General features: G+C 38.6%; 1 protein-coding gene and 1 non-coding gene across 2 annotated transcripts; one reads left to right on the top strand and one right to left on the bottom strand.

Annotated features, from left to right (window-relative positions):
* Positions 1 to 516: 516 nt before the first annotated feature.
* On the top strand, positions 517 to 27,864 carry LOC128231058 (uncharacterized). Its single transcript, XM_052943478.1, has 23 exons — positions 517 to 561; positions 7,180 to 7,304; positions 7,545 to 7,669; positions 7,880 to 8,223; positions 8,553 to 8,606; positions 10,479 to 10,617; positions 10,981 to 11,096; positions 11,212 to 11,284; positions 11,456 to 11,611; positions 12,237 to 12,343; positions 18,759 to 18,833; positions 20,742 to 20,866; positions 21,316 to 21,440; positions 21,648 to 21,994; positions 23,882 to 23,935; positions 24,142 to 24,280; positions 24,627 to 24,742; positions 24,862 to 24,934; positions 25,121 to 25,276; positions 25,513 to 25,659; positions 25,885 to 26,005; positions 26,921 to 27,033; positions 27,752 to 27,864. Exons 1-23 carry the CDS (start codon positions 517 to 519, stop codon positions 27,862 to 27,864), a joined length of 2,988 nt encoding a protein of 995 aa, XP_052799438.1.
* Positions 17,903 to 17,979, bottom strand: Trnaq-cug (transfer RNA glutamine (anticodon CUG)). Its single transcript has one exon. It is a non-coding gene; the product is annotated as a tRNA-Gln (tRNA).
* Positions 27,865 to 27,960: the final 96 nt, after the last annotated feature.

The raw sequence follows: 27,960 nt of genomic DNA, 5'->3' as shown, positions 1-27,960 counted from the left end.
TCTGAAGGCCTGAAGGCGTACACCCTGAAACGATTACTTTGCGACAGTAAACGGTCACCCGTTTTTACCGCATGAAAAATAAGCTGAAAATTGAATAATCTAAAAATCAAGAATTATCTGATAAAATATGTGATAAAGTTTATTTACCGACGAATTGTGATTTTCAATACAAAAGGACAATTTGCTCCTGGCCAAATAGTTACTATGTTGTCTTACTTATAAGAGGCTGGCGCAAGGATGTCTTTGTTCTGGCTAAATGTATCGAACGTGTTATGTGCAACTAGTTTTAGTAGCATTTTTCATCAAGCCAACGTACTTTCATAATTAATCTTGATTTTACTAAATAAAAAGTTGTTCATTTTTAAGTCCAAAAACTTAAGAATGTATATAACACAAAACAAAAAAGTGTTCATAGTGAGATAAACTTAATACTGTTTAAAGGTACGTTCGAATAATTTGGGCCAGGTGTCCACACCCTATTTCCAGGAATTAATCAGCTGACTGTAATCCCGAACAATGGAGTTCTTGAAGAGAAAGAGGAAAAACTCAAAGGGGTTGGCGGTAAGTAATTTACTAGTATTTCTACGTGTTCAAAAGTAATTCACTTTCATAGAAAAATCGATGACATGCTTTAGCTCTTTAACCTTTACAGATATTGATTTGTTTTATCAGATAGATCAGAAAGTAAATCTGCTTCAATTTACGCCCTATCACATGGCGTATTGTTCTATTTACGCCCTACCACACGGCGTATTGTTCTATTTACGTCCTGTCACATGGCGTATTTTCTTATTTCCGCCCCGCAGCTTTGCGTTTATTGTGGGGTTTTTTCGCCCTTCCACTTCGTGAATTTCTTATTGATTTCGCCTTCCAGTATTACATCAGTACATTTCATCAAGAAAACTTTTCTGTGACCCATATTTATTTCTACTTCTAGTAGTTTACCAGTAGTTCTGCAGACAGAAAATTGTTGTTGTAGAAACTTCCTTGTCCTTTTTTTCTATTTTGGCTTAAATACGAACGTACGCCAAAAACCCATACGTCAAGTGGAAAATAGGAAATGCACCAAGTGGCAAGTAGAAAATTGACAGTTAGTGCACTTCTTGTTCACTCTTTGTTCACCAGCAGTGCACTTCGTACACTAGGGTAAGACTAAATGCAGACAAGGGGCTGGCCAGATAAGGCTTCTTCAGTCTATAATATAAGCTATCTTTACAGTGAAACTTAAAATGATATGTGTAGTTTAAACAGATGTTTTAATGTTAATTAATATATGGAGAATAATTACAATTGATTTGGACCTTTCATGTATTCAAATACTAGCAATATAGATTTATAAAATTAAATAACTGACGTCAATTTATAAAAAAAAATGTCAAACAAAGATATTTAAATGTTTTGTGTTTTCATTATAAATGATCATTGCATTATTTGGTATTAATTGTTAGGTATAATGATATAATTTTGGTTCTCGGTTAAAGGGTTTCATCTTCAAGTTTCAAGTTTATTCAGTAAACTCATGTCATACATGCATGACAAAATGAGAATTGCAATGAACATATTATACAGTTACACATAAAGAGGCTTTGAAAAATGAACTTCAATCATAATAATAATTAACATCATGGTATAAAGAGGAGTACATTATATTCTATAATTGACTTTTTTAATGATACATTTCATAAATTTACACAACTTTGAAAACATAATACATTCTGGGTTAAATTTCATAACACGTTTAAATGACAATATATTCGGAGTTCTAAAACTACAGTTATCAATGAAACGTCGCCTTTCGTTAGTGAAATAACTACACTCTAACAAATAATGAAATTCATCACCAATACGATTTGAATCACAAAGGTGGCAATTTCTGTCATTTATTTTTATATTCCTCCAACTACCTACTTCAATAGGAAAATGATTGTTTCTTGTTCTAAATCGTATAACATAGTTCAATAATTTTGGCGGTGTTTTAACAAGATAGTTTTCAAATTCAAAACGTTCTTTAAACAATCTATAATTTACACATTTATTTGAAGAGTTCACAGTAGTGTACCATTCGTTTAAAAACAAATCAGACAATTTCTGCTTAACACTCTTTTGTAACCATTTTTTATTTGGAAATTCGTGGCTTTGCCAAACATTAATAAGACCACATTTGATGAAAATATTCTTAATATGTTTAATCCATTTAAAGTCATTAGCTCTAACATTGGCAGAATACATGAATTTACTCAATGTGACGTTGTATACTGAGATTGAGAGTTTATGACATGATGGAACGATCAAGTTGGACCAGTAATTGACCATACGTGAATCTATATCTATTTGTAAAGGCTTAACACCCGTTTCACCATATATCATACATGTTGGCGTACTACATTTAACATTTAATATATATTTTAGAAATTTCAATTGGACCTTTTCGAGTATGTAATTGTTGCCAGAACCCCAACATTCACAACCGTATAGTAATATAGGTTTGATAATTTTGTTGAACAAATCTATTTGTAAATCAATATATAAACATAAATATTTTGACTTTTTAAGCAAACAGAACATTGCCTTTGTTGCCTGTTTTGAAATATAGTCCTTTGTTTTACAAAACGAGCCACTTTTAGTAAAAATAATTCCTAAATATTTATATTCCGTGACAACATCTATTGTATCATTACATAAAGAAAGCGTATGGTGGTTTAGTCTACCTCTAGAGAAAATGACAACCTTAGTTTTTGAGGTATTAACAGTTAAATTCCACTGTAAACAATAGTTCTCATACAGGTTTAGTGCATTCTGTAAATCTATAGCAGATTCAGACATTATAACAGTATCGTCCGCATAAAGGAGTACAAATAACTTTAAAAAATCAATTAACCTGTAATCATGTTCATGTTTGTTAATAACAATACCATTTACAACCAAGCTACTTTGAAAATATTGATGCAAATCATTTACAAAGAATGAAAACAGTAAAGGAGATAAACTTTCTCCTTGCCGGACCCCAACACAACAAGGGAAATAGTCCGACTTAGTTCCATTCACCTTAACACAGCTTTTTGCTTGTTCGTACATGTTCCTAACAACATTTAAAAAGGTTCCTTGTATCTTATGTCCATGCATTTTAAACCATAGCATGTTTCTATTAATGGAATCAAAGGCACCTTTTAAGTCAATAAAGGCACATAACAATTTCTTGCGAGATGTGTACATGTGTTCTATAAGCATATTCAAAACAAACATGTTATCGACTGTTGAATGTGCTGGTCTAAAACCAGTTTGAAATTCGCTTAACATATCGTATTTTTCAATGAATTTTAATAGTCTATTATTCAAAACTGTAGTAAATAGCTTACCAAAACAACTAAGCAGTGCTATTGGGCGATAATTAGCGGGATCACACATCTTCAACATAACACTTATTTAACATAACGATCAAAGGAATTCATGAGCCTTTATTCAAAGTGTAACAATCAGTTTCACAAGGTGATAATTACAAGTTGTTCGGTATTTGAAATAGTTAAACGTCAAAGTTCACGCCTTATTGTTCCAAGCTCAAACTGTGAAATTCTTGTGTCATTGTTGATTAATTCGAAGGGTATATAAACAAAGATTTTCTTCCATGAGCAGAAACTTTCAATTTTATGTTTATTCTTATGTAACAAATGTGTTCGGATTTAAGGTGACAGCCTGACAGCAATCATTATCAAATAAGTACACCATTAATTATTATCGTATATTCTACATTGTACCCAGATGATTAATTGCATTTCTAATTTGAAACATGTAATAATATAGATAAACATATATTTTGGAGGAGTTGTATATTTGGTGTTGCTGCTTCATTATTAAATGAAATACTAGCCATTGAAGGCGTAATTTGAGCCGTCTTTAAGTGCCCTCCCCTTAGTACACAATTCTGTATATTGATCTTTTTCTTTATTGCCTACTATTGTCTATCAAATCTCAGACCTGTCAGTGTTTGAGGTGCAGTGTTTTATTCTTATTTCATCTACATTATAATTTATAATTGACAAATATGACCAGTAAATGACGGGTAGAAACCCCTTGTCCTAGTTACTGGCCCATAAAATGATTTACATCATAAAGTCACCAATAAATACAGTATACTAAAACATTTTATCACAAGTTAAACAATGAACTGGTAGAGGAAATGATCTTATCAATGAAATTAAATCAATATTTTAAGGCCAATCTGAGTGGACCAGGAAAATCAATACTGGCTTATCTAATAAACTATAGACTACATTAGTTTATCCATAGTGCACATTTTGTTCACTAGGAGTGCACTTCAAGTGCACAAGAGTGTAAAGTTTGGTCTTAATAGTACTGTACTTTCGTCCCGTCACTTGGTGTACTTTTGCCTAGCCACTTGGTATACTTTCGCCCCACCACTTCGCATACTTTCGCCCAGCCACTTGGTATACTTTCGCCCAGCCACTTGGTATACTTTCGCCCCGCCACTTTGTATTCTTTCGCCCAGCCACTTGGTATACTTTCACCCCGCCACTTCGCATACTTTCACACCGCCACTTGGTACACTTTCGCCCCGCCACTTTGTATTCTTTCGCCCAGCCACTTGGTATACTTTCGCCCCGCCACTTCGCATACTTTCACACCGCCACTTGGTACACTTTCGCCCAGCCACTTGGTATACTTTCGCCCCGCCACTTCGCATACTTTCACACCGCCACTTGGTACACTTTCGCCCCGCCACTTTGTATACTTTCGCCCAGCCACTTGGTATACTTTCGCCCAGCCACTTCGCATACTTTCACACCGCCACTTGGTACACTTTCGCCCAGCCACTTGGTATACTTTCGCCCAGCCAGTTGGTATACTTTCGCCCCGCCACTTTGTATACTTTCGCCCCTACACTTGGTATACTTTCACCCCGCCACTTTGTATACTTTCGCCCCGCCACTTGGTATACTTTCGCCCCGCTACTTCGCATACTTTCACACCGCCACTTGGTACACTTTCGCCCAGCCACTTTGTATACTTTCGCCCAGCCACTTGGTATACTTTCGCCCCGCCACTTTGTATACTTTCGCCCAGCCACTTGGTACACTTTCGCCCCGCCACTTCGCATACTTTCACACCGCCACTTGGTACACTTTCGCCCAGCCACTTTGTATACTTTCGCCCCGCCACTTTGTATACTTTCGCCCAGCCACTTGGTACACTTTCGCCCCGCCACTTCGCATACTTTCACACCGCCACTTGGTACACTTTCGCCCAGCTACTTTGTATACTTTCGCCTAGCCACTTGGTATACTTTCGCCCCACCACTTTGTATACTTTCGCCCAGCCACTTGGTACACTTTCGCCTAGCCACTTCGCATACTTTCACACCGCCACTTGGTACACTTTCGCCCAGCCACTTTGTATACTTTCGCCCAGCCACTTGGTATACTTTCGCCCAGCCACTTTGTTTACTTTCGCCCATCCACTTTGTATACTTTCGCCCCGCCACATCGCATACTTTCACACCGCCACTTGGTACACTTTCGCCCAGCCACTTTGTATACTTTCGCCCAGCCACTTGGTATACTTTCGCCCCGCCACTTTGTACACTTTCGCCCAGCCACTTGGTACACTTTCGCCCCGCCACTTCGCATACTTTCACACCACCACTTGGTACACTTTCGCCCAGCCACTTTGTATACTTTCGCCCAGCCACTTGGTATACTTTCGCCCCGCCACTTTGTATACTTTCGCCCAGCCACTTTGTATACTTTCGCCCCGCCACATCGCATACATTCACACCGCCACTTGGTATACTTTCGCCCCGCCACTTTGTATACTTTCGCCCAGCCACTTTGTATACTTTCGCCCAGCCACTTTGTATACATTCGCCCCGCCACATCGCATACTTTCACACCACCACATCGCATACTTTCGCCCCGCCACTTTGATTACTTTCGCCTAGCCACTTGGTATATTTTCGCCCAGCCACTTGGTATACTTTCGCCCCGCCACTTGGTATACTTTCGCCCCGCCACTTGGTATACTTTCGATCATCCACTTGATATACTTTCGCCCCGCCACTTCGCATACTTTCACACCGCCACATCGCATACTTTCGCCCCGCCACTTTGTTGACTTTCGCCTAGCCACTTGGTATACTTTCGCCCAGCCACTTGGTATACTTTCGCCCCGCCATTTGGTATACTTTCGCCCCGCCACTTGGTATACTTTCGATCATCCACTTGATATACTTTCGCCCCGCCACTTCGCATACTTTCACACCGCCACTTGGTATACTTTCGCCCCGCCACTTGGCATACTTTCGGCCCGCCACTTGGTATACTTTCGCCCCGCCACTTTGTATGCTTTCGCCCATCCACTTGATATACTTTCGCCCCGCCACTTCGCATACTTTCACACCGCCACTTCACTTGGTATACTTTCGCCCAGCCACTTGGTACACTTTCGCCCAGCCACTTGGTATACTTTCGCCCCGTCACTTGGTATACTTTCGCCCCGCCACTTCGCATACTTTCACACCGCCACTTGGTATACTTTCACCCAGCCACTTGGTATACTTTCGCCCCGCCACTTGGTATACTTTCGCCCCGCGACTTCGCATACTTTCACACCGCCACTTGGTATACTTTCACCCAGCCACTTGGTATACTTTCACACCGCCACTTCGCATACTTTCGCCCCGCCACTTTGCATACTTTCGCCCCGCCACTTTGCATACTTTCGCCCCGCCACTTGGCGTATTTCTGCCCCGCTATCCGGCGTATTTTCGTCCAATCACTTGGTGTATGTTTCCACAATCAAATGTATACAAATGCCATAATTTTTGTCAAGTTACATGCTGATCTATAAAGCATTTTGTTGTCATATTAATGTCCGAACATTGGCGGGCGAAAAGATGCAAAGTGGCGGAGCGAAAGTATACAGTGGCGGGACGCGCATGTGTAATCATGAGTTTGGTTTAATTGTTAATACGGTTCATCTACTACAGTCATGGCGAATTCAAAGATGAACAAACAAAACAAAAACAACAGTAAAAAATAACAACAATGCTACTGCAAATACATACATTTTATCACTCTAAAAGGTGATCAAAACAACTGCTGCTCCTTAATTCTTTAAATTATAATAACAAAAACATGCAATAAGAACCATTTTCCCGTGCGACAGACTATGGCCGGAAACACGGCGAAGTTGGCCCGGCAGATGATGGTGCTCGACAAGACGGAGGCGGCCCTCGACCGCGAGATGCAGCACGAGGCGGAACGTGGAGAGCCCACAACCAAAGTACAAAGGTACAGAACAACCGGGGCCAAGCAGAAAGTCATTAAGTAGTCTGGAATTAAGCAGCGAAATATAACTCTATTGACTCTTTTGTACGCCCAGCCATCGTCATAAAGTCAATCATCCAAAAATCATTTTAAATAAAGTATTAATGGCAAAACTAAGTCTTTTTACACAGAGGGCAAAACACGAACATTATATGAGATCATCTGTATACGTGTTGTTAACTCTGATCCTCTCGTATATGTCAGGGTTAGGCGGAAGGGCGAGAAAGCCCTGCACACCAAGTACGTGCTGCTGGCCGTCGTCATCCTCAACATCATCGACTGTTTGCTCGTGCTCGGAGAACTCATGCTCGACATTAAATACGTCACAGGTATTGTGTATGATGTAACATGCTCATAAAGAATAGAACATTTTTATTAGAATTTTGCTTTATTTTGTAATACAAAAGTACGAAGTAAGTACTCCACGTATAAAGTGGGTTTTGAAAATTTAAACAAAGTGAACCAACATATGTGAACAAGTTGCATCCTTGTATTGTATAGTATCTTGACTACTGTTTACGCAACTCTGCTGATTTTAGACCTACTGACGAAGGAGTACGACCGGTCAGATAAATTTATTGGGGAGATGAAGCTGCTGTATCCTGCGCGGCTCGGCCGCCTCGAGGACGACGACATCGTTGGCCTTCAGCATCAGATTCTCATTGGTCACACCGTGTGGGACAGCGCCACAAATAGTAGCGGTCAATGGTCGGCTGGCGTCCATACAAGACGGCGACGGGCCGGCGACGCAGCCGAAAATGCGACCGCAGTCGGGAACGAGAAACTTATAACGCACGTGCATTATCCACACACCATCGAGGAGCAGATTGCGATCGTGTTTCACAAAGCCAGCATATCCATCCTCGGCATACTGTGTGTGGAGGTAAAGATTCATAGTTCGTACAGACAGACAGAATGGGCGACGCTCTTTTGCCTGAAATTAAATGCCTTGAACAAAATGCCTCATTGACAGTGTTGTCCGGATGAACGAAATCAAACCGAAATAAAGTTTTTAATGGCAACGCGATCTAGTGCAATCTACTGATCTAAGTTAATACAATATAACTGGCTAAATCTGAGTATTGAATTGTTGAATGAAGTCATTTTGTGATAACTTTGTTCCGGTAATTAAAAGTTTGGCCGAACTGTAAGTCAAGCTATACTCAATTGGCTGCTGGTACAAGAACATTCTGAATCCTGATTTATTTTCAGATACTTGTAAAGATATTTTGCCTGGGCAAAGAATTGTTACATCACAAACTCGAGGTTAGTATAGTTACTGACATCAACTCTCACACTTAATACATTACTTAAAAACATCATTATGACATTCCATTGTTCTTGCCTTTGTTTATTTCGTCATTGTATTTACACGTAAAAGATATTCAAAAGTGAACAGCAAGTGCATATCAAATAATTAACGATTGCTTGATTTCAGAATTGTCAACTGATACAGAGATATTGGAAACTGTTTTAATCATGTTGTTATCAATTGACAACAATTTACTATATCTTTAAGACAGCTCTCAACACGGTTATGGTCTCTTCGACTGACATTATGTCCGCAAATATGAAAGGTAAGTATTACTGCGAAACGTCCGCATAAAAAAGATTATTCAATCTTTGCGTTTTGCAGATAACTCCAAATATTTGTGTTTACTTAGTGTAGTTCTTTGGCTCTCATCGGACAGGTCCTTGGGGTACTCTGTTAGTCATGATCACTGGTTGTGATAGCTCGCCGTCTATGCATATATGATGTCATCCATGCGAGGGGTTTGCCTGAGATACCGAAGTGACGTTCTAGGCGATGAACCAGCGTCCTGTGGTCGATGGTATCAAATGCTGCAAAGAGACCAATCATCACAAGAATTGTCACACTGTTCTTATCCAGCGATTAGAGTGTCGTTATGGACTTACAGACGGACGGTTTCTGTAGAGAGGAATTGTCTATAGGCAGATTGATCGACTTCATGAAGATCATTGTTTTTCAGATGATTTTCAATTCGAACATCAATAACTTTTTCTAAGAGCTTGGACAGAAGCGGTAGATTGGACCCTGGCCTGTAGTTTTTAGTACATTAGCATCTAGGTATTTTTAGAATAGGTCTGCTTCGCGGACTTTGAATGATTTGGGTACATAAGCAACGTCTAGAGATGCATTTATGATTTTTCTCAGCACAGGTATAAGCTCACGAAGACATTCTTTTAATAATCATGTCGGTATGGGATCTAGTTCACAAGAGTTGTTTGCTACCTTTTTGATTATTGATATAATTTCTTCTTCGGAGGTTTGAGTAAATCCTACAAAATTGACAGACGCATAGTTGGTTTCCATGTAATTCAGGTCAGAAACGGATTCCGTTTGTGATTGTTATATTGTTTCTGATTGTTTCGATCTTTTCAATGAAAAGTCACTGAAACCATGTGCGAGTCGCGTTGAAGATGAATTTGATGGTAAAATCACCTCATATGTATTACCCAGAAGATGTTTGGTGATCTTAAAGAGACTCTTTTGATCACACCCGCATGACTCAATTTTGCTTTGCTCGTTTAGTACCCCACACGGGTTTCTTTTGGCATTTTAAATCACGTGAGCATACTTTGATACCATTCGTGAGTGTAAGTTTACTTTCGCGCCATTTTCCTTCTTATTTACGTTTCTGATGTTTCGCTTCGTGTAGTTGTTGATTACACCAAGGGCATGAAGGTCTCAGCACAACAGTCTTGGTGTGTAATGGGGCATGGTTGTCAACTTTAGACATAAGCTGATCTGAGTATTCTTTCGCAAAATCATCAGTATTTGAGTGAATGCATTTAGTGTTAAAAATATGTTTTTCTTATATCTTGTCAAAACGAATGAATATCGATGGAACTCAATTTCCTATAAGACCCAGTTGTTCTTACTGATAGTGGTTTAGAAGCTTTAGCGTCGAAAATAACAGCCACGTGGTCACGTGACGCTTTTCCATCGGAATTAGAGAACTCAGGGTCTCTGCTGATAACCACATTCAATGTATGACTGGCAACATTAGTTGGTCCGTTAACGCATTGATGCATGACACGTTTTCTATATCGCTTACGTTGCCGTGGACGCATACTCTAAAGTCACGGCTGATGAATGTTGTATGTATATTCTAGTGTTTTGACGCGTTTGTCGTGATAGCATCGTTCGTGATTGACCTGGTGTTCCTGGGCGGGCTACAGGACTACGCGGTGCAGGAGTACATGCTCATCCTCGCCTTCATGGTTCCCTGGCGGATCATTAGGGTCGTCAATAGTACGTACACTAGCAGACGGCCACCAGCGTGATCATACGACACTTTAAGACTGAACACCGTTCACTGAAATCGAAAGCAATTATTTTACAATCATTTTTGTTCAAGTTGTTTTTAAGTAGTCATGTAAAGCCGATCGTTTAAAATATATTTTTGTTAAAAAGAAAAAAAAACAAAACATTTTGTAAATGGTACTAGAAAACTATTAAAGCTTGGACTGTTCAGGCTATATTTGAATTCTATTGTAACGACATGTACAAAGAGGTACTACTAGTATTGCAAATCAAACTACAGGCTTATGCATACATTCTTAGTATACTTGCTGAACATGGCGACTGTGTAAGTGTGTTGTTGCTTGCTATCAGGTTTGGTGGTTGCGAGCATGGACCATCAGCACCTGCGGCTGGTGATTCTCTACAAGCAGAAAAAGCAGACGGCGAAGGAACTACAGGAGGTCAAGGACGAGAACAAGGGACTCGAGGTATGTGTACCTACCGGCATAGAAGTACACGTGTATTGGATATGTGATATATACTTTTTAAAGTTTGAATGTACAAACACATGTTTTTATCACTTCTTCTATAATATTGTTTTAGGCGTGTATCGATGAGCTGGGGAAGTTGTGCGCAAGTGCTGGGATTCCAGACACCCATGTAAAGGCAAAACTAAGTAAGTTCACTTCAATTGTTTGTAAGTATACAAAAGAAACGTACTGTTCCCTCTCAAGTCATAGCCAACTTTTGCACGTAGCAAAGTTATCAAACCCAAATCATGAAGACTGACATTGGCATAATATATTCTTTCAATGAAGATGGCTTAACATTGTCTGTATTTCCACAGACATGTACCGGAGGGCCAAACCCAAGACGATCATGATGGGTGTCATGTCTTGTTTCGCCTTCGGAGGGGAAGATATGGACACACATTTCAAGGTCGGGCTGCCCATGACCAACGGCCACGAAACCGTTAACTTAAAAACCGAACAGAATCATACAGGTAATACCAGAGAGCACATAAAGGTAATAACAGATGGCACATACATTTTCAAAATATACGAGCAAGAAAGTTATTATATTCTCTAAGTATCTAAGAGTTAAACTAATAATTGCTTTACAACCTCAAAATCAAAATCAAAGTTTGCCATTTTGTTATTAAGACTTTTCTTAAACTTGACAGCCAGCACATGCAGCCCGTCTCTTTAAATCGAATATTTACAAGTAGCATCGTTTTGTTTTCATGATAAACGGCTTACCTTAAATACCTTGCTAGCCGATCTTGTAACAATTAACTTCATTTTAAACTTTAAGGAGCTGGTCATATATTTTGCTGATATGGATGTAACTGCTTTTAATTTCCCACGTACAGAAACATCGAATATCTGAACTAACTTGTTAGTAAAATTGAGTTTTTCGTATACTGTATACTGACTACCATAAGTTCCATTCCCAAGTCATTCTACTAGTAATTGTTATCAAAGCAGAACTAGAAGCCACAGTAACCCACTTGGTCCTGGCTGGAATGACGTATGCCTGCAGAAATTATTCAGCTGTATTTACACCACTTACAACCGCAAATGTTTTGAAGGGATGGTGGAATAATCAGGACTGTTTTTATTTTGAAGCCAAAAACGATGCGATGGGACTTCAAGAGGAGAGCGTGGGGGTACAAGTAGCGGACGGCATACAGGAAGGCTGCGCAGACAACAGGGGATTTGAAAAGGCAGCAGACGTTACGGCTAACAGTCGTTCACGATAGCTAACATTTACAAGTTAGTTTCCCGCTTCCAGTTTATACTCAACGATAAATCAGGGATTCAAAACAACACACAAGACGTTGGCGACTGAACCTGTGGACCGACCATGCCCATATTGTGTTTGCGCGTCTCATCATGTTGCAGAAGAGAAGCAAATCTGATGAAAACCAGTTGTAAACAGATGTTCAATAAAATAAGTCGCTGGCTCTTTTCATGTTTATATAATGTATCGAAAGAGTAAGTTGATTCTTCGAAACAACCCGTTGTTAAACTGATTTCGCTATCAACCACTAATTGACAATCTACATTTTAGGTGTTTTAATGATGTCTTTATATGGATAAAGGCAATACTTTTGTTCGTTTATATAACAAACTTTTTTATAAGTACTATCCTTCTAACTTACAATTACAAACGCACAATAGTCATAGAAATACAAAATATAGTAGTAGATCCAAATCTGACTAGGGACATATGGGGTCGTTCTTGCCTTATGAGCTTGTGTTAGTGAGAATATGATTTTAATCAGTTTGAATTAGACGTATATTATTATTAACAAATGTGTCATAATCTTGGTCAAGGATTGACGCAGCAAACAATCCATTCTAAACTGCCGAGGCGTTTCCAGTTCGGTGTGTAAAAGCGTACCCGAGAGATCGCGTAGCTATCAAAACGGATGCATATGAATACAACGAACAAGACGTCATTAAAGCGTACATCGTAATATTCATTTGATGTCATGTCTCATTTGACTATTTCTACGTTTAAAAGCATCGATTTTAGTCTAAACCAACGAAACCGCACATAGATTTTGAAGGACATTTTCCCGGAATGTCCATGTCAGGAACGCCTTCATAATGATCAAGATCATTTTCTTGAATTTAAACACAAATCTTTTTTTCTTTATGTTTTTGAATAATTTAGTATAAATATCAGATAACACTCAGAACATGCTACTACCCAGTGAACATGGCCATATCGAATAGATATCGGCATCTGGTCTGAATGTCGGAAGAAAGGCCCAACGATGCCCCGATAACGGTCCGATAGTTATGCATTTCTCCCCATATGTGTATTTGATTGTAACTAAGTTGTAACTTATGTTATAGTAAGATGACATGAAGTAAAGCATTAGACCAGTATATTTTAAAATATAGGATATATATCAATAACGATATAGGACCGATTTCCTTACGGTTGTTGACAATCTTGTTTCTAATCATATTTATTACCTCCCTTGATTTTAATTTAATTGATTTACGAGCATGTGTTTGAAACTTTCATTTTACATATCTCGAATATGATCATATTAAGTAATTTATAAATTTATAAAAAACAAAAATTAAAACTGTATATAAGTTGTTTAATAAAAATTTCCATTCAAAGGTAAAGATTGTTTTCATAATATAGTACGTTTCAATAAGTTTGAGGTTCTGTGCGTCTGGCACAGCGTGTCAAACCCCCTGGGATAATAGAGGAGATAATACTAGTAGTCAGAAAGTGTTTTAAAGTTGAAAAATAGGAAAAAAGGTAGATTTTAATTCGAACCGTTTATTCATTCTGCACCGTATTTTACGATATTTCACACGGTTCCACGTTGACTTCGTCCAGGTTGTGTTTTGTTTTAAACGTTACATTATCTTAGACTTTACTGTTGGTTAGCGAATTACATGAAATTGACAGCAAACTTCGCTCTTCCTCCTCAACAGATATAATCGAAGGTTCAAGTTCGTCATTACTTTAAAAGAAATCTCAGCGTTTATGGGGTTTTACGTGAAAATAGTAATTCAGCAGGCTCAATTGAAACAGGTATTTGGCCTTCTTAAACTGTCACATTGGGCCGCTAAGTGGCTCTCCTCGTCAGCCAGGTGACAACTATAATACAACTTACCACAGGGGTACCTAGCTTAATTACGAAAAGGCTTCTATAAACCTAATAAAATACAAAGGATTTAAGTGATGCACTTTTGTACTGTGCATTTGAGAACGACATCAGTTGTAAAGTTGATATAAAGCGATAAAAAGAAACACACTTTAAAAGTTCAACTCCATACCAAAAGCCCATATCTGTTTTTAGAATGAGATACTACATAAACTCATTATGCACCAGAACCATAATTATATATCTAAACATTGCTAAATTTGATAAAGATTTATTTGAAAAGCTACAGAAAAAGTATTGTAGCGGAAAGTTTAAACGTAAACCCGTTTACCCCGCACAGGGCCAACGCCACACTACATATATAATATATATAAAACAAGGAGTATTCATCAAGGATTGTTAGGTACTAAGCCTAAAATAAAAAGAACCATTTCTTTACTTGTTGTATATTTGGCTGATGTCGAATTTGATTTTGTATTTTTATGATGTTTCGTTTACACTTGCGTCGCATAGGTAGCATTTTGATAAAAACAATTAATGAAGTTGGTTGCCTTTAAGGCATAACGCTGTGTAGTGGTACAACATCCGAGTCTTTTTACCTAATCAACATCATGAATAAAAAAAAAAAACGCTTTTCGGTTTAAAATAGAAAAAAAATAACCACTAGAATAAGAGCAAACCAGTTTAAGCCACGTCAACGTAATTTCGCACGCTTGTTGAACACTTCTAATGTGGAGGTAATAAGACCTTTTGCGGATTTGACACAGTCCCTTAAAATTACATTCTTAAACATCGTTTTGTGTTGTGTTATTTATTTTGTTTTTAATTGAGTATTGTGCTGTTGATCTGTTTTCATCCCACTTCTCTTTCCAAGCACAATCTTCGTCATCCTAGCTGTCCAAACATCATAAGAATACACATAAGGTTAGATTATGCGAAAAAAACTTGTATACACATGAATGTAACGAAAAACAAAAAGGCCGATAAATCTTTAAATAATGGCTTCTTTCAGTTATTTTGTATAATTATGATACGTTTGACAACGCAGAATGCTATTTGTTTTCTTGAAATATTGCTTCTTTGCATAATCCATACATAGCACAGCATATATCAAGGCTTCGGCCTAAATGCTCTTAGAATAGTACATATATTCTAAACCATGTAAAACACAGACCAACATTACCATGTAGCATCGAGCGCAGTGAACTGAGAAGGTATTGGGCTAGTGTGTGACAAATGTGTGGCTTAATGGATACTGGATACTAGTTCGTCTTGGATTTTTTTAAAAAGAGTTGCTAGGTAAGTTATCGACTATTGTAATATGTTTTGATATTCAAAAAATAGTTTTAAATTTGATATCTCAATACCAAATGATTTTCTTATAAAATAAAAGACAGCAATTGACTCAGTGGCAGACAAACAAGGTGTGGATCATGTTCAGTGCATGCGTTCTGATAATTTAAAGCTTGAATTTCCTTAAAAACGCCTATATTAGTTATATCAATAGATGTATAAACAGTCACACTCGCAACGGTGGCATTTACGTGACGACTATGTTTCATGTTTCCAATGTTCCATCTATTTTAGCAATTAGGTCTAACACTATTTTATACCCAGGGGGATATTACCCTTCGGAATAACATTATTACATTTATTTGCCTCGCAATGCTTAACTTAAATGCCCCTTTGTGAGGATCCATTGTAGCATACGTTATATGACAACAAACCACTGAATGTTTGATAACCTACAGGCATCTTGTCTTAATCGTCTGCAGTATAATCATAGAACTGGCGTAGAACCGGTTTCTGATGATGATGATGAGATGATGATTGTGGTGGTGGTGGTGGTGGTGGTGGTGCTGCTGCTGCTGCTGATGATGATGATAATGACGACGACCACCACCACCAAATCCACGACCACGACGATGATGATGATGATGATGATGATGAGCTGGTCGCTGTCATACATTAAGAACATGATGAATCTCTACCATAGACGTACGTTTAAGAATCGGGCATGGCTGTGTAAGATAATGTAAAAACGAAAATAATACGACAATGGACGCTTACCCGTTTTTAACCATTGAGACAACTAAAATAATCTAAAAATCAAGTATATTCTGATCACATATCTGATTAAGTTCAGTAACCGGTCAAGTGCGATTTTTAATACAAAAGGACAATTTGCTCCTTGCAAAATAACATCTTTACTGTACTTATAAGTTGTCTTTGTCCTCCACTCACTTTCTCGAGTTCTTTAGCAAAATAAATTTAAGTAGCTAATTTCATTCAGCCAAATTTCTAACTTTATTTTGATTTTACTAAATAACAATAGTTTATCGTGTTACCATAATGATAACGTCCATGTCTCCATAATGTATACTTTATACAGATAAATATATTATTGTAGTAACTTTGAGAATTGCAGCAGAACTATGTTCAGTTCATCCTTTATGTGTCAATAATATTAGTCGGTCACTTTATACATGTGTATAGTATAGTTGTTATGTTGATATATTAATATGTAAATTTAACACTTTTAAATTTTACTGATAATACCAATACATTTAGTTTGGCAAGGTGTAAATATTTGTCACGTGTTATGGTGCCTCCGCACTAAACGTTTAAATGTAACATATGCCGACGTATTTCAATTTTTGCTAACACGTTGACAGACGTTAGGGGTAGATTTGGTATACGTTATGTACGTTAAAAGCACGCTCGTATAAGCTGGATACGTGGTTGAACGCAGAGGCAGAAATATTTTTTGTGCATGCCCAAATGTTCTGGGCGTAAGTCGACGTCCTCTTCATAGGTTTGACATACGTAAAGTATTCTCAGTAACATACGGTTAACCTATATATTTAACATACATTTAATATGCAGCGCATATTGGCGTATTCGGACATATTAGACGTGCCTGACGACGGTGTAACTTATTGAACGTATTTCTTCTGTACAACAAGATAATTATTGGCGTTTTGGTAGCGCTTTGCGTCACCTGTATATAACGGCGTCTGTTAGTATCTCACCATCAATCCGCCCGTCACCAGGGAAGATCGAGGATCCTAAGGGGCTTCGACAAGAATATCACTTTGTGATTCTCCAACATCAGTGTGACAGTGTCAAATGGCAACAGTTGTAGCATCTGACAGAACAGGTTCGGAAACCATTACATGAGGACATGAAGAGCGTTGTGACTGCAAGCTGCCGGTTCGGACACAGGATGGAGACCATGAGCACGATAATCGGTTTTGGACGTTGATAGTGAGGATGATAGGGAGGATGATGGTGAGGATGATGGTGATGTTGATGGAGGTTGAACCTTTTGCCTTTACCTCGGGTTCTGGTAGACTTCTTGGGTTGCTTTCTTCTTCGTTTTCTTGGGTGCCATGTATATGTTGATAGCTCGCTGTCTACTGTATGAATGTGGTACTGTGGTGGTGTTAGTAGTTTATACTCCGGGTCCCGGCGTGAGCACATTGAAGGGTCCCAGAGTGACAGTTCAACCACCGCACACCTATCCTGGGCAGAACCAGTACTGGGTGCCTTCACCTCTGCAAGGAACTGACAACTTCTGTACATGTCAGGGGCAGTGGTACAGTGCGAATGGCCGTAGAAAGGATTTCATAACCAATCACAATAGAAGTGATCTGGTCCGCCCGGGAATCGAACCCGGGTTGTCCGATTCAGAGTCCAACGCTCTACCGATTGAGCTAACCGGGCGGACTGTGGTACTGTAGAGATCGGCGCCGTATTTATGCAGAACGTCAGTGGATTGTATTGACCGTCGGCAACACTCCGAGCGCACTGCGCATAAGTTTCTCATAAGTTAGTCATACATTTGGCAGAAGTAGAGAACGCTGGCCATACGCTGTCCATGGGCTGTGATACGCTGTCATAAATTAGTGATATGTTGCTAATAGGCTAGACATGCAATATGTATATGTTCAATACGCGCCCAGTTTAACCGTCTCCGTGGCCTAGTGGTTAAGGCGTCCACCGACAGAGGGGGATGCCGTGGGTTCGATCCCTGTCCGCGTCATACCGAAAGACGTTAAAAGTTGGTAAAAATAGCGCCCTTGCCTGGCGCTCGGCATTTAAAGAGTAGTGTTTGGAAAAGTGGTGTACTCAGTACTGGTTTAACCCAAAGTTGTACCCCGTGTATTGGTGCTTTACACCGAGCACGTTTAATAACCAAGGGGTCTCTTAGAAAATGAGCTAGGATAACGCACCCAGACTTCCTTGTATTCCACCACTGTCTCTATTTTGCGTGCTGTCCCTTCAGCAACAAAAACAACAACACAAAGTACCCCGTTGGTAATAAGTGCTTGCACTTTCACGGATTATCCTAAAGAAATACATACATACATATTCATACTGTAAAACATACTTTTTGGGCGTATGCCGACGTAGTGACAATATTATATGAGTGTTCATATGCTAGATACAAGTTTCTCTTAAAGCCATAGTGTGACTGCACAAATAACTGTTCAAACCCTATTTCCAGGTATTGAGCAACAGCTGTGAATCCTTAGCCATGGCGTTCATGAAAAGAAGGAGGAAAAACACAATGGGGCTGGCGGTAAGTGGGCCGGCATTCATAACACATCTGAAGCCATTTCTTAATTAAGCCAACTTCCTGAAAGTGTTTCTAACATAAAAGTATGTATTTTAAACTATACTTATGGAATTAATGTATTTCAGATTATATTAAGTTATTATATCAAATGTTGACAGAGATGCTTAATTTAAGAATAAGAGTTGCGTCTACTCAAAAACAAAAGCAACGCTTTAGGATTTTTTTTAAAAAAAAGAAGAAATATCATGTTCTCGAGTTTTTGCTGTAGAAATTTCGCAAACTTAACTCAAGTCCAGTAAACCCAACTTGAGTTTTGAATTTACCGACCATGTTGGATGTTGTCTTTAAAGTTGCACTGTCACCGTTTTGACAAAAAAAAATTGTCTTGGAAAAAACAAATTTTCGCACAACTATTTGCAAACCAGTAAAATAAGACTGCTGACAAAAGACCAGATCGCAGATTTGATATTTCCGTTCGAAAATTAATGTTTTCGGGCTTAAACTAACGGTTTAAGAAAATTGCATAAACATCAGTTTTTCAATTAAAATAAAAAACCTGCGATCTAAGTTTTTGTCAGCAGTCTTATATAAATTGTTTCCATGTCACAACGTTTAATCTGTGAGAGTGCAGCTTTAAATTTTGAGAATACGCCATATACGCCATATATGGCGGGACGAAACTACGACTAAACGCCAAATGGAGGGGCGAAGGTACGACACTTTGCAATGCAGCCTGGCGAAATACGCAATGTGGCGTAGCGAACATACGAAATTGTTATCAGTCTTTTTTACATTATCCTTTTCCATTTGGTGAACTATGAAATCTTCTAAGTTAGAAAAAGATTACTCATTTACATGCCTACCGACATACGAACATGCGGCAATACGTCACACGCCGATACACCAAGTGGCATAGCAAAATTCCTCCACCTACATGGCATATTTTCGCCTCGCCATCTTGCGTATTTTCGCCCCGCCATCTTGCGTATTTTCGCCTCGCCATCGTGCGTATTTTCGCCCCGCCATCTTGCGAATTTTAGCCTCGCCATCTTGCGTATTTTCGCCTCGCCATCGTGCGTATTTTCGCCCCGCCATCTTGCGAATTTTCGCCTCGCCATCTTGCGTGTTTTCGCCTCGCCATCTTGGGTATTTTCGCCCCGCCATCTTGCGAATTTTCGCCCCGCCATCTTGCATATTTTCGGCTCGCCACTTGGCGTAATTTCGAGTTGAAAAATATGAAGTAGCTGAAATCAGCCACCATAAAAAAGGCATTAAAGATAATATATGTATCCCGCGGCTAGGCAGTCCCTCTAAGAATTAATTGCTAAATGTATATTACTAAGCTATTTTACCTGCATGAGAATTCTTGATGACACAGCGGATATAAATACTTACCATAAATTTTACAGTGAAAGGGCTACATGTATACAGCCTATAATATTAGCATTCGTCTAATTAGCAAGTATAATTAACTCGTTATGCTTCCTGTTTAAAGGCAGTTTACGTCAGAATCAGCTATAAATGGAAATGTTTCTTCTATCAAATCATAAAAGTAAATATAAATAATGTATATATCAGATACTGGGGTAAATGAAAAGTCTATAAAACAATTTTTTGTCGTGTTAATGTCCGGATATCGTCCCCACGCATTTGTATAAATGTGTTTGATCTACTTATTAATACAGTTCATCCACATCACCCATAGTCAAAGATGGGATATATATACAAAAAAAACAACAACTATTGACCAACTTTTTAACAGGTGATAACTGAACAGTTTTATTGTAATCCAACACCAGCAACATATTTAAGTAATGCCAGAAAACAATTGAAACTTGTGCAATGTTAGCCATTTGCCCGTGCAGTATGCGTAAAACACGTACAATGTTTACCACCTTTCCCGTGTTGCAGACTCTTGCCGGAAACACGGCGAAGATGGCCCAGCAGATGATGGTGCTCGACAAGACGGAGGCGTCCCTCGACCGCGAGATACAACACGAGGCGGAGCGTGGAGAGCCCACAACCAAAGTACAAAGGTACAGCACAACCGGGGACTAGTAGAATGTCCGGAATTAAGCAGCAAAATATAACACTATCAACTAGCAAATCCAGATGCATCCGCCCCCCCCCCCCCCAAAAAAAAAAAATAATAATAAAAAATAAAGATCAATAAATAAATAAAAAAAATCTTCTAAGTGAGAAAAAGATTAATAATATACGCCCAAAATGCACCTTTTCGCATAGATTTTTATTTTCTTTTCTTAGGGGAAAACAAAACATTTTGGTTCTCAGAGCGGGCCGCAAGTCAAAAGATTACGACGCTAAGAAAAGCCCAAACTTACGTCAAATCCTGGATCCACCCCTGCTTTTGCCACTTTTGTACGCCAAATCATTTTCATAATGTCCCTCTCCATCAAAATACGGAAATAACATTTCATCAGTATATAATATGTGTTGTTAACTCAGATCCTCTCGTATATGTCAGGGTTCGGCGGAAGGGCGAGAAAGCCCTGCACACCAAGTACGTGCTGCTGGCCGTCGTCATCCTCAACATCATCGACTGTTTGCTCGTGCTCGGAGAACTAATGCTCGACATTAAATACGTCACAGGTGATATATGATCACGATGTAACATGTTTTGAAAGAATAGTTACATATTTCATCGTATTTTATTTTGTTTTGTACTATGAAGTTCTCCACGTATAAAGTAGGTATTGAAAAGTTATTAGAAGAAAGTGACCAAACATACGCGAACAAGTCGCATCCTTGTATTGTATAGTCTCTTGACTAGTTTTAACGATACTGTGCTGATTTCAGACCTTCTGACGAAGGAGTACGACCGGTCTGAGAAGTTTATTGGGGAGATGAAGCTGCTGTATCCTGCGCGGCTCGGCCGCCTGGAGGACGACGACATCGTTGGCCTTCAGCATCAGATCCTCATTGGTCACACCGTGTGGGACAGCGCCATCAACAGCAGTAGTCACTCGGCTGAGCGCCACACAAGACGGCGACGGACCGGAGTCACAGCAGAACATCCGACCGGGTCGGGAGTCGGGAACGAGACGCTGATAACGCACGTGCATCACGCACACAGCATCGAGGAGCAGATTGCGCACGGGCTCCACAAAGCCAGCATATCCATCCTCGGCATACTGTGTGTGGAGGTAAAGTCTCATTGCTTTTACAGACAGACATACTTTTTATTACAAGTCTGTTGATGGAAAACTAAACATACATCTGTGTATACAACAACATGTAGTATATTGTTGTGTAATACGTTGTATTTGCTGAAGACCTATTTTTAGGATTACGGTGACCCTCATTTTGTCCAGAACTCAAATACCTCTTTGACATTTTTGTCCGCATAAACGAAATCAATATGAAATGTTGTTTTTAACGTCTCAATTTAATGACAACGATAACTACTGTTATTCAACTGATCCTATAAAGTGAATGTAACAAAAATATTATCACTGGCTATTTCTGAGCATTGAAGTTAATTGATTGGTTAACGACTGTCATTATTGGATAAGTAGTCTAGTCATTATTGGATAAGCAGTTTAGTCATTATAAGATAAGTAGTTTAGTCATAATTGGATAAGTAGTTTAGTCATTATTGTATAAGTAGTTCAGTAATTATTGGATAAGTAGTTTAGTCATAAAGTCATTATTGTGTAATTAGTTCAGTCATTATTGTATAAGTAGTTTAGTCATTATTGGATAAGTAGTTCAGTCAATATTGGATAAGTAGTTTAGTCATTATTGGATAAGTAGTTTAGTCATAAAGTCATTATTGTATAAGTAGTTCAGTCAATATTGGATAAGTAGTTCAGTCAATATTGGATAAGTAGTTTAGTCATAAAGTAATTATTGTATAAGTAGTTCAGTCAATATTGGATAAGTAGTTTAGTCATAAAGTCATTATTGTGTAAGTAGTTCAGTCATTATTGGATAAGTAGTTTAGTCATAAAGTCATTATTGTATAAGTAGTTCAGTCAATATTGGATAAGTAGTTTAGTCATTTTTGGATAAGTAGTTTAGTCATTTAGTCATTATTGTATAAGTAGTTCAGTCATTGTTGGATAAGTAGTTTAGGCATTGAGTCATTATTGTATAATTAGTTCAGTCATTGTTGGATAAGTAGTTTAGGCATTTAGTCATTGTTGTATAAGTAGTTTAGTCATTATTGTATAAGTAGTTTAGTCATTATTGTATAAGTAGTTCAGTTAATATTGGATAAGTAGTTTAGTCATTATTGGACAAGTAGTTCAGTCATTATTAGATAAGTAGTTCAGTTATTATTGGATAAGTGGTTTAGTCATTATTGGATAAGTAATTCATTCATTATTGGAAAAGTAGTTCAGTTATTATTAAATAAGTAGTTTAGTCATTATTGTATAAGTAATCTAGTCATTTAGTCATTAATGTATAAGTAGTTCAGTCATTATTGGATAAGTAGTTTAGTCATTATTGTATAAGTAGTTCAGTCATTATTGGATAAGTAGTTTAGGCATTTAGTCATTGTTGTATAAGTAAGTCAGTCATTATTGGATAAGTAGTTCAGTCATTATTGGACAAGTAGTTCAGTCATTATTTTGATATGTAGTTGAGTCATTATTGTATAAGTAGTTCAGTCATTATTGGATAAGTAGTTCAGTCATTATTGGACAAGTATTTCAGTCATTATTTTGATATGTAGTTAAGTCATTATTGGATAAGTAGTTCAGTCATTATTGGACAAGTAGTTTAGTCATTATTGGATAAATAGTTCAGTTATTATTTGACAAGTAGTTCAGTCATAACTGGATAAGTAGTTCAGTCATTATTGGATAAGTAGTTCAGTCATTATTGGACAAGTAGTTTAGTCATTATTGGATAAGTAGTTCAGTTATTATTGGACAAGTAGTTTAGTTATTATTGGATAAGTAGTTAAGTCATTATTGGATAAGTTGTATCCATCTGCTTTGTTCCGGTTATTAACATGAACCACTTACAATTGTAAGTCAAGCTTTGCTGGTATAAGAACGTTCTGAATCCTGGTTTATTTTCAGATACTTGTAAAGATAGTTTGCCTGGGCAAAGAATTGTTACATCACAAACTCGAGGTTAGTATTGTTACTGACACCAACTCTTACACTTTATACATTACTTTTAAAAATGATATTCTTTCTTCTTTTTTAGGTTTCAATTACTTTTATATTGTTGGGAAACATAAACAAATAATTCCAGAGTGAGCAGGAAGTGCATATCAAGGAATGTCAATGACATATATTATATCGCATGTGGTGTATATGCGGTTTGTTTGTTTCAGTGTTTCGACGCGTTCGTCGTTATAGCATCGTTTGTGGTTGACCTGGTGTTCCTGGGCGGGCTGCAGGACTTCGAGGTGCAGGAGTTTGTGCTCATTCTCGCCTTCATGGTTCCCTGGCGTATCATCAGGGTCGTCAACAGTACGTACTCTTGAAGACGAACAGCGGCGTGAACACACGACACTTTGGAAACAGTTAACGAAAATGCGAGGCAGAAATCAACCACTATTGTTGGCTCTGGTTTCGTGGATGCCGATTGTTTAAAATAACTTCTTTTTTCGAGTAGAAGTTTATAAACGATGCTAGAAACTATTAAATATTTAACCGGCAAGACTGTATATTTGAACTCGACTGAAACAACATGTTTGAATGGTGCAATATTATTACAAATGAATTGAAATGATACTACACGGCTAATGCATACGTATTTCGTATAAATACACGCTGTAAAGTAATTTAATGTAAGATTGACACTGCTTATTATCAGGTTTGGTGGTTGCGATCATGGATCACGAGCACCTGCGGCTGGTGATTCTCTACAAGCAGAAGAAGAAGACGGCGAAGGAACTACAGGAGGTCAAGGACGAGAACAAGGGACTCGAGGTATGTGTACCTATAGGCCAAGCAGTACACGTAAATTGGATATGAGACCTATTTATACTTTTTAAAGTTTGAATGTTCAAATTCATGTTTTCAACCGTTCTACTTGTAAATTGTTACAGGCCTGTATCTCTGAGTTGGGGAAGTTGTGTGAAAGTGCCGGGATACCGGACACGCATGTCAAGGCAAAACTAAGTAAGTTCACTTACAATAGTTCACTGAAAACTTTGAAAATATACAACAAAAACGCGGGTACACGTATTGTTCACTGTGAAGTCAAAGTCCACGTTGCACAGTCGAACCCAAAACACGGAGCTTGACATTGACATACAGATTCTATACTCTCCATCTTATTGGCTTAGCATTGTCTGTTTTCCACAGACATGTACCGGAAGGTCAAAGCAAAGACAAACATGATGGGCGCCATGTCAAGTTTCGCTATCGGAGGGGACGCTATGAACAATCCCTTCAAGGTCGGGCTGCCAAAATCCAACGGCAACGTCACCATTAACGTGGAAAACGAACAGAATCATACAGGTCAGAACAGAGAACTTTTTTATTCAAAATATATTAGCATAAAAACTATTATATTTTTGTAATAATTGATTATCATTCGCTATTGATACATAGATATATAGTATATATGTTCTAGCTTCCTTCTTTCAGCATAATAAACAAGCAATACATTTAAAAATATATTTTATATGTGTTATGAGAATAAAACTAAATGTGGTTATAATATTTGATAAGTTTGTAATTAAAACTTTACCAAGATACAGCCAGCACGACTGCTGAGAATTTGGAGGATGTGACAACAATAGCCAATGAGACGTCCAAGACTGCGAACGCTACCGGCTCCAACCTGACCAACAGTGCCTCCCCTCGGCTCCCCCGGGGGCTCCTCGACGACAGGCCCAGGAGTAAGTAGACCTCGGGTATATTTCCTAATATAAACCGTACTTACCTTATATGATATGGTCACGTATATCATTCGGGGCATTCATCGGGACGTATGGATGTGATCGTATTATTCTGATAAAATAGTGATACTAATGGAGATGTAAAATGTACATAACGAGATTGAGTAAATGTGTTGGAAGCAGCTGTATAACACATCCGATTTTTACCAGTGCTCCATCCTGCAGGTCTTTCGGTGATCGAGGTCCGGGAGATGGACGAGAAGCCGCGCAGAAACTCGTTCCTGGCGGAGCTGGCTGAGAACAGCGCCGCCTTCATGGCCACAATCTCAGACGACACAGAAACCCAGTAAGCCCCTGACTTTCACAAGCACATCCAACCAGCATTTCCAACCTCCTCCACCCCCACTCACTGTGCATGAAGTTTCACCTTTTTTATTGAATTCACTCTTATTTTTACACCATACATGCAGGATTATTAAAAATAATTATATTGTTTTCAATATTTTATGAAACCTATTTCTTTTACTGCATTTTCTCTATAGCCTCTCAACACCAGGTGATAGTATCTCTGGAAGGTGTACATTAATAAACAATGCAGTGTGGCCTTTATGAAATTTGTATCACCTGACAGCGTCGCCAGTTTCATCGACATGGACAGTACGGATTCTGAACATGGCCATCTGCTGGTAAAAACGCTGGCTACTGCAATTTGGCTTTTATATGTTTTATGTATATGCTGCATAACTAAAAGTCTTCTCTTTATAAAAAGCATATATATACTGAACAAACGGAGAGTGTTTGAACTGTAATCATTTTATCAAATTGCATGTTTTATTTCCTTTTTGTTTTTGTCGATCTGTTTGAGTGAACGTTATCGTCACTACAGTAGATGCATGTGAACACTAACAACATACCATTGCGAGCTTCTATATAGCAATGCCTGTGCATGTTAAACATGCGCCTTTTTATTACAATATTAGTGAATATTTATATTTAATGGAATTTTCGTATACTATGAGAAATACAATGTCTCGGTCCATATACACATTCGGTCATATGACCCTCACTGGTGTGTACCATTTTAACTTCTTAATCTGCTTTATAAAATTGACATTGATGCCAACGGTAATAATTACTCCATTTTTTTCTTATTATATCTTAAACATATTCTGAGATCGGTGATATGAATCATGTCCGTTCTGACTGGCGCTCGAATCTCACCCTCATAGTGTATGCAATTGAGGACCGTTCTGTGTGCTAGTTTCAGCAGCCATCCTCCAGTGAGAGGAGAGGAAGCGGAAGTAGGGATCACCAAACTGGGAGTTACGGAGGACAGGGGGGAGACGCTCACAGACGACTCATTTAACAGTAAAAGTAAGTGAAGTGTTTCGATATCTGCAAAGTGTAATTAAATAACTTCTGTTGCCGACCTTGCCACAAATATCTTTGTCATATGATTTGTTATTGTTATTAATGTGCGATTACTGCTTTTAAATATCAAGAGGCGTATACTGTTTGAAATAACTGCTGTTTTCTTATTCTAATAACAACCAAAGCCGATCAAGTGGTTGTCGTGGCCCATTTGGCCATGTACATACGACCGCTGACGTGGCAAATTTGGTTGTAATTTTGAGCTGCCGTGTCCCATTAGGTCGTGTATGTGACCTGCTGTGACCCGTTTGGTCGTGTGTGTGTGTGTGTGTGTGTGTGTGTGTGTGTGTGTGTGTGTGCTGCCGTGACCCATTTGGTCGTGTGTGTGTGCGCTGCCGTGACCCATTAGGTCGTGTATGTGACCTGCTGTGACCCGTTTGGTCGTGTGTGTGTGTGTGTGTGTGTGTGTGTGTGTGTGTGCTGCCGTGACCCATTTGGTCGTGTGTGTGTGCGCTGCCGTGACCCATTAGGTCGTGTATGTGCGCTGCCGTGACCCATTAGATCGTGTATGTGAGCTGCTGTAACCCATTTGTTCGTATATGTGCGCATTTCCCATCATGTTAGTAGAAAGACATATGAATGCAGAACTTATTCGGCTGCATTTTTGGACGCAAATGTATCAAAAGCATTGTGGACTTATCAAGGCTTTTTTATTTTGAAGCCCAAAACGACACGATAGAACTTCTTCACGAGGGTAGCGCGGGAGTACAATTAGCAGACGACAAACAGAATGATTGCTCGGACAATAAAGGATTTGACAAGACCACAGACTAGCCATGTGTTCAGTAAGGGCTAACAGTCGTTCACGAAAGCTAATGTTTGCGAGTTGGTCCCCCACTTCCAGTGTATGCGCAACGATATGACAGGGAT

This window comes from Mya arenaria, chromosome 4 (assembly GCF_026914265.1).
Source record: "Mya arenaria isolate MELC-2E11 chromosome 4, ASM2691426v1".
Classification (NCBI taxonomy): Eukaryota; Metazoa; Mollusca; class Bivalvia; order Myida; family Myidae; genus Mya; species Mya arenaria.
The sequence above is the reverse complement of the archived record's forward strand: the minus strand, read 5'-3'. Positions and strand labels throughout refer to the sequence as shown.

Coding starts and splice junctions, on each gene's coding strand:
- LOC128231058 (XM_052943478.1), top strand. CDS start 517: ATGGAGTTCTTGAAGAGAAAGAGGAAAAACTCAAAGGGGTTGGCG. Junction 8,607..10,478: donor TGTTACATCACAAACTCGAG/GTTAGTATAGTT, acceptor TGTATATTCTAG/TGTTTTGACGCGTTTGTCGT. Junction 10,618..10,980: donor GATCATTAGGGTCGTCAATA/GTACGTACACTA, acceptor GCTTGCTATCAG/GTTTGGTGGTTGCGAGCATG.